Source organism: Takifugu rubripes, chromosome 8, assembly GCF_901000725.2.
Source record: "Takifugu rubripes chromosome 8, fTakRub1.2, whole genome shotgun sequence".
NCBI classification, from domain to species: Eukaryota; Metazoa; Chordata; class Actinopteri; order Tetraodontiformes; family Tetraodontidae; genus Takifugu; species Takifugu rubripes.
Genome location: NC_042292.1, coordinates 10,025,348 through 10,037,973, shown reverse-complemented (window position 1 = coordinate 10,037,973; position 12,626 = coordinate 10,025,348). Strand labels below are relative to the sequence as shown.

At 44.6% G+C, this 12,626-nt stretch overlaps 1 protein-coding gene across 1 annotated transcript; it reads right to left on the bottom strand.

Annotated features, from left to right (window-relative positions):
• Positions 1-644: 644 nt before the first annotated feature.
• On the bottom strand, positions 645-11,967 carry LOC115246494 (glycerol-3-phosphate dehydrogenase, mitochondrial-like). The gene is made up of 17 exons (XM_029840366.1): positions 11,882-11,967; positions 10,648-10,757; positions 6,605-6,776; positions 6,301-6,425; positions 6,125-6,222; positions 5,893-6,056; positions 5,237-5,401; positions 5,002-5,146; positions 4,660-4,853; positions 4,434-4,568; positions 4,177-4,352; positions 3,762-3,893; positions 3,541-3,699; positions 2,980-3,092; positions 2,800-2,878; positions 2,625-2,723; positions 645-1,507 (listed from the first exon to the last, which is right to left on the bottom strand). The coding sequence occupies exons 2-17, from the start codon at positions 10,747-10,749 to the stop codon at positions 1,382-1,384; spliced, it is 2,184 nt and encodes a 727-aa protein (XP_029696226.1). The 5' UTR covers positions 10,750-10,757; positions 11,882-11,967; the 3' UTR covers positions 645-1,381.
• Positions 11,968-12,626: the final 659 nt, after the last annotated feature.

Genomic DNA, 12,626 nt, shown 5'->3' with positions numbered 1-12,626 from the left:
TATCTTTAATATGTAATATATGCTATTATTATTATTAATATACATCAGGGTTATAAATGTCATTTTGAACTCAGATATTAGGAAAAAAAATCAAAGATTTACATCTTTAAAAAAATTCTGTATCATCATTTATTTTGTTCTAGTTTCCTTAAAGTGAAAGAAACTTATTTTAAAATGAATTTCTACCCATGTTCAGGAAATAGACTACAATTTCTTTCACGCGTTTTTTGTAAATGACAGAATTTTACAGTTGTTTTAAATGCATCCCAGCATTTAAAACGGTGTTTCAAGTCGGTTTGAAACGCTCCTTTCCTGAGTTCATGGTGCCTGGTGAAACAGCAGTTTAACTGAGCGAGAGCGGCGGCGTTATTCACCTCCAGGCCACTGGGGGCAGCAGCGAGCCGCTGTGCGTGTTCATTTAGGGCAGAAGAAGAACGCGTGGAACGCGCTGCCAACAATAACACAACCGCCGGAGTGGGGCGGTAGCGAGTCAGTTGTTAATTAAGTGAGTCAACAGACACTTTAGATGAAGGAGTTTTATCCTCCGTCTCCACTGAAGACCGAGAGGCTTCGTCTGTGCTGCGGGACTCGCCAGATGATGGTAGGCGGTTGTGCCACTTCCACACAATTAGAACACTTGTCAGAGTCTTTTTGGTTTGGTTTATTTGTAGTGTGACACTGAAAATGTCTCAAAGGCACATCATGACGATCAAACATGCACATTCCACGGGGGTTAAATAATCTCTTGATCACAATACTTAACCAGCATAAAGATTAAACATGTGCGTTAATACAGCAGGAAAATTTAAAAAACAGTGATAAAATTACAGATTAGCAGTAAAAACCTGAGATGCAGTAAACTGTCCGGAACACTTTATTTCACAAGGAGTCGAGTTTTTATCTCCTCAACTATATTTTGCAAAATGTGACACTTTAACCAATAAAAATGCATTTAATTTCAGTTTTCTAAAGGAGTCTAACGTATTAGAATGAAGATGTTCTAAAGTTATTTGTAGTTATTTATGTGATTAAAAACATAATCTAAGTTCAACTTTTCTAAACTTTCTTTTAGAAGGTAAACAAATTTAAAAGAATTGTTAAATCTATGGTGTTAAACAGCTTTTAAATATCAATTAAAATCAAAATATAAAATGCAGAAGTGGCTGGAAAGGAGTAAAGGCATTTTTAACTGAAGCTGAAGAAGAGAACTGTGTGAAATAAAGTGCTCCCTCTTCAGTCGATTCAATCTAGATATGAAACAGACAATAGAAAAGTGATTAAATATGAATATTTGTATAAAACAGGAGTTGTAGGTGTGCTTATGGCATCACAGCTGCTTCAGCTCTGTCTCCTCTGATGACATCACAGTCTGGTCCCAGTCTTAGACTCCACCCCCACTGCGGTCCACTGTCACTGGCCCCCTCTTATCCAGAGATTCCTCCACTGTTTTCATCAGGATGGCCAGTCGGCTGTCGGACACCTGACCCTTTTTCACCGCGCTCATCAGCTGAACAGGAAACAGGAAGTAAAGTCTTTAGGAAGAGCCACAGAGACTTTGACAACCGACCCGTCCAACCACCGAGACACCAAACCACCATCCCTGTTTTATACGTGTTAAAGCTGAACTGTTTGCCACTTTTTAATGTAGGGAACTGAGTGGAGGAACCGGCGAGCATGCACGACAGAACTGTGACCCTGCGACCTCTGACGCACCTTCCAAACCCACCCTGGACTTCTGGAGGAACAGCGGCTCAGCTTGTTGCTAGACGTCAACCCTTGTTTTATTCTGAGGACAATTTTATTTCCCACATCCGCTTATTGATAGGATTACTGTGACATATATTGAGGCACAGTAACCTTTAGCCACATTAATGAAGATAAGATAAGATAATACTGTCCGCTCCTTTGTTTGTCTCTTTCTCAGAACGATCAGTGCAGCTTTAATAAGGGAGGAATCGGCTTTCAGAGGGAGACGTTCACGAGCAACAGGAAAATCAGGTATTGGCGCAGAGCTCAGCTGACTCTTTCTGTCCACACCTTTAAGGTTCAGCTTTAACACTCCAGCTCCATCTTCACCAGAACAATAACGTTTTCATGTTATGACTGAAACCTGCTGGCACGGGTTAGTGACCGTCAGTACGATACTGTACCTGAGTGATGACCCTGCAGAGCTCCCGTAGATCAGCGAGCACGCACACGTAGCAGAAACACAAGTGCAACATCATCATGAACATCGACACATACATGGACACATTTGTACTTCTGTCGTTGAGGACTTTTACTGCCATAACTCGTCGCCCAGCTCCTCAGCATAAACCCCTGACCTGACCTGAACACAACATGAACCTGAACCTTCAAACCAAGTCTGAACCCTCAATCACACTTTTGATATCGTGAGGACCAAACTTTGATATTGTATCGTGAAAAGACTATTTTGTTCATTTCACTGTAGCAAGTAGAAGAACAGAAACACGCACGCACGCGCACAGACAATTCAAGTCTTGTTACTGGAAGTGTTGACGATGGATGTTCCTAATTATCCCCCAAATGACTCCACACCTGAAAAAGGAGGTTCTTGCCTTCAGAAAAGTGAAGACATCAGTTCCCATGATGGAGTTACGCACCTGCAAGAACTCGTCGATCTCAACCTGGCCATTCTTGTTGAGGTCCACCTCATTCAGGATCTCATGCAACGAATTTTCATCAATGTGAACGTTGATGTTCTGAAAAGAAACGGACAGCAGTGAAGTCAATAAGCAGTGAACGGGTCCAAACATTCCTATCCAGATGTTAACTCACCTCCAGGACTTGCTGAACGTCCACAGTCGTGATGAACCCTTTGCGCTCTTTATCAAACTTGTGGAAACGTTTCTTATACCTGTCACACAGTCATCATCACCATCATCTTTCTCTTTTCTTTTGGAGGTCAGAATCCGATCATCAACGATGCAAGGGTCACGTGACCAGCAGGATGCTCACCTGACCACTTCCTGATAGTCCAGGTTGATCTCGGAGGTCTTGGTCAGCTGTTCCGAGCGAGATCTGTAACCCATCTCATGGTACAGAAACTTCCTGGCGGCGTCGAGTTCAGCCTGGATCACAGAGCAGGTGTTACCACGGTAACGGGTTCAGCACCTTTAAGGCTTCACTGGATTATTCTCTCATTACACAATGGAAGCAAAATGGCTAAACTCTCGAAACAAAGACTGCAGTTGTTCTTCATGACGATCATCATCATCACGCTGATGTCCTGCAGTAACTGGGTTGTCAATTTGAATGTGGACTTTAGTTCTGGTCATGAGGTTGAACAGGATCAGTTATTTTGGACCTGATCTGGAGATAACGCTTCTTCCAGTTGTTCCAGATGGCTCTAAATTAGAATTGAGATTCCAATCACATCTCAAATATGTGGGATCTCGGAGGTGCTCGGCATCCCTGATCTGCTCTGGAACCACTGAACATAACACAGAAATTCTGCTGCAGCTGACTGGATCTAGACTGTGTCTGTCAATCAACCACTTATTGATTGGGATCACGTACCGTTCTTTTCTCTTGGCTCCAGTCGAGTTCTTTGCCCATGATCTCCACAATACGTGGCAGCGCTTCATCTGCCGCCTGCACGTTCAAGAAGCCGAGGCGGGTCCGGCGAGCGATAATATCGATGGCGGTGCAGGCGTACTCTTTTATGGCGTACAGAACCTGAGGAAGAGCACTCGTGAGGAAGAGTCTTCGACCGGCAGGATCTGTTTGCTTTCGTGTACCTCAGCCTCAATGTATGGGAACTCTGACACCAGCCTCTTGCCCACGATCGGCCATCTTTGTCCCGTGACTTGAGCTATCTTGGCCACATCGTACGCCTTTGCTCCGTACGTGGAGGCCAGGTGCTGAGCCACCTGAACACAAAAAAATTCATTGAGATGTCCAAAGTCTGATCGATGCCACTCATCATCCTGTTGAACCGGTATAAAGAGGTTGAATTGAACAGGTTTTAACCCTGTGGACAACGATCAGCAGGAAGAGCCAATCAGCTGTTGGAACCTCAATACCTAAAATACCAACGCATTCATCTGGGCGCGGACATCATGTCATCATGGACGCTTTCAGCTTCTCAATGTGAATCTACACCAGCAGCTGGACTCTCAGTGACAGTGATGACCTCAGCATTCTGGTTCTGACCTCTTTCTCCAGGCCGTAGTCCTGTACCAGGCGGATGTAGAAGGTCGGGGTCCAGCCCTTCGCCCCATCCAGCATCAGACCGACAGTCTTACACGGTCCTGCTGACAGAGCCAGTCTTTCCACAGCTGCGTCCAGGGTCTCCTCGGCCATGGACCTGTAGGTGGTCCACTTACCACCTCAAACACGCATGCACACACCTTTAATGACGGAACACAGACTCTCAAATATGCTGAGTTGTAATAAAGAAGCCAACGAACCAGCAATGGTGACCAATCCGCTGTCACTGATGCTGACCACGTGGTTCCTGCAAATCGACTGAGTATCTTTGGAGTTCGGGTCTGTGACCAGGGGGCGGATTCCACTCCACGCCGCAAGGACGTCTCCTCGCCGCACTGCAGATGGCACAAAGCACAATCGGCAGGCTGAAGCTTTGATATTTTTGAGTCGAAACTAAAAGACAGGAACGGGATGGCTCCAGCGTACCTTCGACATCAGCGCTCAGGTAGTTGCGAACTTCCCTAAGGATGAAGTTGATGTCATCCTCTCCTGGAATTGGATGAGCTGTCACACTGGTTGGTGTGTCTGTCGTCCCAGCAATGGTCATGTTCTCCCAGGGCAGGAAGAAAATGACACGACCGTCGCTGGTCGCTGGATCAAGCAGACCCATGTTATCAGGACTGGAGTGGATCAGGATGAGAAGAAGATGACGGGAAAATGGATATCCAGATGTTAAAAACCACAGAAAGGTCACAGGAGGAGAAGGAAGAGGCGTGTCAGTGCAGAGGGAGGGTATTGGTGCTTATTTATGACACCGTTAATGTGCACCTGTAGTATCCAGGGATGACGATGTGGACTCCAGCACTGGGCTGACAGATGTTCTGGCTCTCCTGGTTGTCCATCTTCCTCAGAGAGTCAGTAAAAGGTCCTGTGGCGTTGATCACACACTTGGCCTTCACGTCAAACTCTTTTCCTGTGGGAAGAGATGAGAGATGCCTGCTGAGTTTCCGTTTCATCAGTCATGACAAGAATCTGATCAGACGCAGCGACACTGGTCACTCACCTGTGATGACGTCTCTGCAGTGGGCGCCACAAACCTTCTGCTTGCCGGTCTGTGGGTCGGTGGACTTCAGCAGGTGGACCACCTCGGTGTAGTTGGCAACAGCGGCCCCGTAGCGGGCGGCGGTGAGGCCAATAGCAAGATTCATACGAGCATCGTTATGCTGCCCTGAAGAGAGAAGAAGAGCTTTTAACCTCGAGCTGATGCTTACTGGCTGTGAGCTGTGCTGCTACCAACATGGCTCAGAACGTTTCCTCTAAGGCCTTTTTCTGTTTCACTGATGCAAAAACAGCAGAATGAGACGTGTTTTTCACGCTGTATTAACAAGGAGAAGAAAAGGCTGCAGCAGCCAGTCTGGCCACTTTATCAGCACGCATCTAAAAAACAAACATCCTGCTCACCCTTCATAGAGTAACCTTTAAGGCTCCGATTTAACCTGAGCTCTCACTTTCTCAAAGGAAATGTACTCTATAATCCAGACGATCAGTACTATAGGACTAATTTATTCATTAACTTTGCTGGTTATTCCACCATCAACCAACCAAATTGTTTTATCAATTCCCTGTTTTTTGACATCTCAGTGCAAAATGTCTCTCCTATCAAAATGCTTACTCACTTCATGTTAGGATTGTGAGAGCAGGAAGGAACAGAGGGCTCACCATCATAGTAGACAATGGCACCGACCAGCTTGTCCTTCTTGAGCATCGGGAAGAGCTCCAGAGCTTTGCTCTTACTCAGGACGTAGCTGCTCTTCAGGCAGTAGATCCCAGCTACCACGTCATACATCTTAATACCTGCCCAATAGTACGGAAGCTGCCACCATCTTAGGAATAACCACATGAGGAGGTTGAGTTTGTTCGCATAAAATCTATCAGGCTAATGGACACTCACTTATAAACAGGGAGCATGATGGGTAACGGAGCAGACAGATGAGGGGCAATCTCCAACAGGTTAGCCCGCTCAAGAAGGGCTTCTTTCACCATCTTGTACTGTTGCCATGGAGACAGAAGGGAAAGATAAGCTTGGAGGAGCGATAGAGAAAAGACATGATGAGGAGGACTGGGAACCTGTTCATAATCTAACTGCATGATGGCCTTCTGCAAATATCGGACACCTCCGTGGATCAGTTTGGTGCTGCGGCTGCTCGTCCCTGAGGAAAAGTCGCTGCGCTCCACCAGAGCTGTTTTCAGGTCTAAAGAAGAGGGAAACAGCACAGGGTCACATGACCTAGAGGAGCAAACATGCTGGAGCCTGAGAAAAGATCCTGGTTAAAAGGTGACCACGTTTAAATGTGATCACATCATCTACTGATGAGTCCATCTTTACACCGATGCTTCTCATGTCTCTCTTCAGTGTTTACAGGAAACTCACTGCGAGTGACGGCGTCCAAGGCACATCCTACTCCGGTGGCCCCACCCCCAACAACCAGGACATCAAACTCCTCTGTGTTCTGCAGAGCAGCGAGCTGCTCCTGTCGAGCGGGAAGCTCATCGGCAAACGGAACCTTCAGCTCGGATTCTGCTGCCACAAGGGCTAACCGAGCCTGATGGGGAACAAGAAGAGCCATGGTGACAAGGTGAGATGGTGAGGAGATCACTTCTTCCAGTCCAGGTTTGTGTCATGCTGTCTCTCAAGACTACAGTACGCAGCCACGCTCTTGTGATCTTCTGCACTTCATATTTGGACGTCTTTACTATGAAGTTCGTCATTTCCACCATCGCTGCTGCGAGCTGAATAGAAATGCATCATCGGATACCTAGCTTTCCCCCGTCCACACAAGTCTGACTCGACATCCTACCTCTGAAGGAAGCAACTCTCGATATAACACACATAAGTGTTCACTATCAATGGAAAATGTTGAGAATGTTGATGGATTTTGGATTCTTCAGGTGAAGGTTACAGAAATGTGAATTTCTGTAGAAAAATCTAAAACAGCTGACACACAAACCGGAGTGACGATACGGTGATGAGCTGATGTCTTCATCACATCAGTGAATATTTGAATATGAAGGACCCACGTTGCCAAAATGTACACTAAAAATAAAAAAGACTGAAAATGTGATGTGAATAAATTGGAAATAGACATATTAAAAATATTTAACCAATAAAGTGATGTTTTTAATCATGTTCTAGGTTACTATTGATTATTTCTATTCTACTAATATTACGTTGGACTATTTTGGCTCAGGTGAGTCCTCTGTATTCAATTATCCAGAGTACAAACTAATACTGCGTTCCTCTCTGCAACTGTATCAAAGAAATCTGCAATCATCGCTGAAAAACGTCAAACAACACTGCATTTAGAATGAATGCAGGTATTTACTTATTCACAGAAATGTGACGTGACCACTTTTACAACCCTGATTCCAGGTTAAAGATGGGACACTGAAATCTCCTGATTAGCATTTGCATCTGTTAGCATTGTGTCTGTGGCACAGTGCTAACTTTCTACATTGCCTTTCAGCGTCACAGCTTGTTGGAATCCAGGTTGCTTTCAGAATTTACACTTCATAGATAGATTAGTCTGGTGCAGTTATTGATTTAGGAGCATGGAGCATATTTCCACATACTAAAATCAAAGAACACGTTAATTAAGTGCTGCAAGCGCCGCTCTGCTGCCACATGCTGCTGAAGCGTCACAAAACCCAACAAATTCAAATCATATTTACTTTCACTCCTGTAAATACGGATTAGGATTAAAAGAAATGATCACAGGGCATCGTCTCTGATGGGAGGATCAAGTATTCATGAATGTTCCACGCAGCAGCTTCAAGCTACATGATTGCATTAAGCTCTGAAGCCATAACATAAAAGCAGCATTTATAATTTGCAGCCACAAATGAGACAAAGATAAAATCACGTCTATTTGTGGTGAACGCGCAAAGCAAAATGTAATCATGTTAAGTCAGGCTAATAGCCAGTTGGCTGCTAAAGCCATATGCCTCCACTAATGGAGACAGGATGGACAGCCATGTCATCAGTAATCACTGGGATTAGAAGCATGCATGATTACTAACTATTGTTTTATCAGGTCAAATTCTGCTTACCCCTGCAGGCTGGTGACAGGACATGAAGGGAAGACAAATAATACATTTCATGTTAGTGTCGTCATGTCAACCACAAAAGAAAAGCAAAATATGAAAACTTACTCTTGGAGGTTAACACTTTTTTGACGATTGAGCATAAAAACTGAGGGGGGAAAAATCTCCTAAATGTGTATGTGATTACCTGAATAGCTGAGTCAGGTATGAATTTCAGGGTGTCATGTAAATGTGGTTAGAGCAGCCGTAGCACAATACTATCAAAGAGAGACCTCCACCTCTAGCATCACTCTGTCTGGCCAAGGCCTCGTGCAGAGGCGTCCTACACTGGCCTGTTTGTTGGCTCCTTGTTACTCGCTGCATGACTGATGTGGCTGAACCTCCTGGATACACCTCTATGCTGATGATGCTGTTATAGACTCAGGTGAACCTTTGCTTCACTCAGCCACATCTATCCCTCCCCTCAGCCTCACTTTTATCAGTCTTTCTGCGCCATAGTAACTAAATGTAGTCACCTATAGGTCTTCTTCGCCCATGAATCAGATCTAGAGTTTGACAGCGCCTACAAAACTATTGCTCTCTGTCTGCACTCTTTAATTATTAGTAATCAATATTACATTCCTTCAGCATAAATGACCTTCCTGCATGTTACCTATAGTGATGTCATCTATACAACGGCCTAATGTCACCTGTGCGTATAAAAGGCTCGACTTTTCCATCGCTCATCGATTGATCTTTAAGAACATATCGGTGATGCACCCGAGTGTCTCTCCAGTCTACTCTTCCTTGGTGCTGACCTGTTGAGGTCCAGTGATCTGGTTTCACTCCCTTTTCTCAGGGTCCACTCTGCCTTTGGTCCAATTTTCTTCCACTTTACAACTGGAATTCCTGTTTCAGTTCCTTTTACATGTTTGAGCAGCAGATCCAAGCTGCTCATGTTGACTCCTTTTCTGCAGTTAGAACAGCGATTCTCTAACTTTAAATGTCTGTATGTAAATGTTTGTTTCTTGGATTATGTGTATTGCTTGCTCTCTTTTTCTGCCTTTTTTAGACCATCACTGTAAACAAACAGCAGCTGTTTCTTTTTTATGCCATAAAACTTTTATTTTAAAAAGGAACAAACACCATCAATATGTGGACAGGCTCTCTGACATTATCCTGCTTAAAAATTCAGACAAAATGCTTTGAAAACTCCTATTGAAATGTCACAACGGCTCTATGTATCACTTTTGTACCTCCTATCTTCACATATTTGCAGGGGAGTTGTAATTTCAAAATTGAAGAATTATAATTTGGTCCAACAGAAACACACTATGTCCAGGTCAGTTTTACCTTTCACAGCAGCCCAGATGTTCTAGATGTTAATGCTGAGGCTCAGCTACCATGCTGCACCCCCACACTTCCCAGTTCTGGCCTCCTTTACCTCATTCTCACCGATATATGGTGGATTGTAACTAGGGTTGCCAACTTAAAAAAGGGACCCATTTTCCACCTGAACACGGCATAATAAGGAAGCAGAGTTCAGGAATTACCGGGATTGTACATCAATGAAGTGTGAAGAACCACACTGAACTGCACCACTTTAAGAGGTCCTGTTGACCATCGTTCACCTCAAACATCTGGACAGACCAGCGACAATGTGGTCAAACCTTGTCAAGAACTCCCCGGGAATGTGACCGAAACATCACACCAAACAGCACGTGGAGAACATCCTAACCAGGAGTGTGAAAAATTATACCTGCGTAAGCAAAATAACACAAATTCTTTTCCAGTCACATATCCCGCCGGCAGAGACATTCATGTTTGAAACAATGCTCCCGAAGAGAGGAGGAAAACCTGTTAGTCTGTCAGTCTGCAGGCTACAGCGTGAAAACCCCAGCTCGAAAAACCCAGCGCTTCATTTCGTAACTATGACAACTGAACAAATCAAGTCCTGGACGAGGTGGCGCAAAAATACTCAACGGAGACAGAAACATCCTGAGAGCTGAGCCCGCTTTATGAACCCAGCTTCATAATTAGCATTCCAACATGGAGCCTACCTCTTTATTTAACCTTCAGGGAGCGGAAGAGTACAATATTTTCCAAGTACAAGACTGGCAATTTGGTATAAAGAGCCAGAGAAAAACAACATGTCCCCCGGTCTCTCTGTTCACAACACACGTTATGAAACAGGAAGTGAACCTTGTTACAGTCTATTTTCTTATGTTAACCTGCAGCTCAGTTAGTTCACTGAAACAGAGATCAGACAAGCTCCCTCCCTGCCTGACAGTCCAAACTCAGGGAAAAACCTCGTAAACTATTGTGAAATTCTGCACAGCTGGATGTTTACAGCAGATAAACATCAGTCTGCAGCTAATAAATCTGTCAACTCACCTGCTTCTTCCTGTACTCAATCACCTGGGACAGGCCGAACACAGTGGCGATGGCCCCACCACCGACCATCACCGTCCGCTTCAACGCCTTCCTGAACGCCATCGTGAGCTCTGCGCAGGAGGAGTGGAGAGGAACAGCAGAGAGGAGCAGAAACACCGGACCAGTAAGACATTTAGGGCGAGGCTTAAAGAGAACTGGGGGTGTGGCAAGAAGGGCCATGATGATTTCATTTACAATCTAATGGCTAAAATATTTATTATCGAGTTAGCTTTAAACACAGAATGAGCACAACAGAACTGATAAACTTGACCGATGACCTCATAGGAGCTGAGAAACACAAACAAACACACACACACACACACACACACGCTTCACTCTGAAGACCTCTCTCATGTCAGCCAACTCCACACAGCACTGATGGTGTCTGGGATCACTAGTTCTATATTTCAGAGCGGACCTGCAGAACAGCTGAAAACAGGTGAAAGACGCCATAAAAGGACAAGACGAAACTTGGTGACTGATGTTTTGGACAGAGTGACAGTCTGACGTCTCCCTGTTGACATCACACATAGAAATGTCAAGGTTGACAGTAAATAGTTCATGTTAAGCTATTTCCAGACAATCTGGGCCGTTCCAGACAAGACTGTCCCCCGGTTAACTGGTCCCACATTGGAACTCTGAAAGCCTGATTTATGCTGTTTTTACTCAATAAATCTTATCGACGAATCACTTAATGCAGCTATATTCCAAAAAGTGAGCTTGATCTCGGCGCAGTCTGTTTAAATCTATGGAAGTACGCTTTTCCCCAGGGAGAGCTGTGATATTCGGACTGTATAGTCCTGCCAATCACATCTAAATAGGGGAAAATTCTCACTGACCACAAACCCCCTGAATAACTCAAAACAATCAGTTCCTTCATGACGCCATCGGGGTTCCCTGAAATTAGCACGGTAGCTGCGTCTATGGCTAATAAAGGTGTTATCACTAAAGGCAGGGAGACGCCTCCCTGACGTAAATAACGTAAACAGAAAAGCCAACTGAGAACTGTCACGAATAATAAATAACAAGCGAATGGGTTAACTAACAAGTATACAAAAGCTTAATTATGTTCCGAACTGGACTAGCTGAGGTTACTACTTCCTCATCTATCCTCACCCACAATGACACACGCACACTTTCATACACACACACGCGCACACACACACACACACACACACACACACACTGAACCCACCGTCCGGGCGCACCCCTGACGCCCTACACCTCCACACTGAGGGGACTGGCTGTTTCGGGCTGACGGACAGTGGGCTCCGAAGACGGGCGGCGGCACTTTCGGACAAGGGCGGTTTACTACCCGATACAACCCCGGAAACAGAAAGGCAGGAAGCAGCCAATCCGAGGACGGCGCTCCTGTGATTGTCCAATGGTGGTGCAGCGGGGGCGGAGCCAGGTTGTTGATGTAAGACGTTTCTGGAGTTGCACAACAGTCCTCCAGAATAAGACTGACAAAAGGAAGGAGGCAGCAGCTGTCTCTTCTCAGGGGGAAAAATAGATTCTTATTTTCACTGTAACATGATCCAGCCACCGATACACTTCAAATACACAGCCATGATTGAAGTTTGGAAATTTAGTCATATTGTTAAGGCTTTAGTCACAACAACACAGATTTTTTTGGATGGTATAAGCAACAAAATTCATGAATATTAATCAGCATAATAATAAGTATTTCTGTTTTCCCATCTCATTACAGAACAACAGAAGTCCAAAGTTTAACTCTGAATAAGTAACATGTAGGAACCAGTTATAGAGTTCAGTTACATATTATGATGTTAATGTATGAATGTCATATGCAGTTGGAGCAGGAAATAAGACATTCCCTGACTTAAAGTTACTAAAAGCAACAGGGAAAAGCTTTTATTGGGCTGAAAAAAACCCACAGGAAGAAGATGCAAAACCTTTTCTGTTTTCAAAATTGGTAA

Bases quoted from the DNA above. Each gene is read 5' to 3' on its own strand.
- LOC115246494 (XM_029840366.1), bottom strand. From the start codon at position 10,749: ATGGCGTTCAGGAAGGCGTTGAAGCGGACGGTGATGGTCGGTGGTGGG. The intron at 6,426-6,604 runs GTGAGTTTCCTG...CCTCTTCTTTAG, and splicing joins CTTGGACGCCGTCACTCGCA to ACCTGAAAACAGCTCTGGTG. The intron at 1,508-2,624 runs GTGCGTAACTCC...TTTCCTGTTCAG, and splicing joins AGATCGACGAGTTCTTGCAG to CTGATGAGCGCGGTGAAAAA.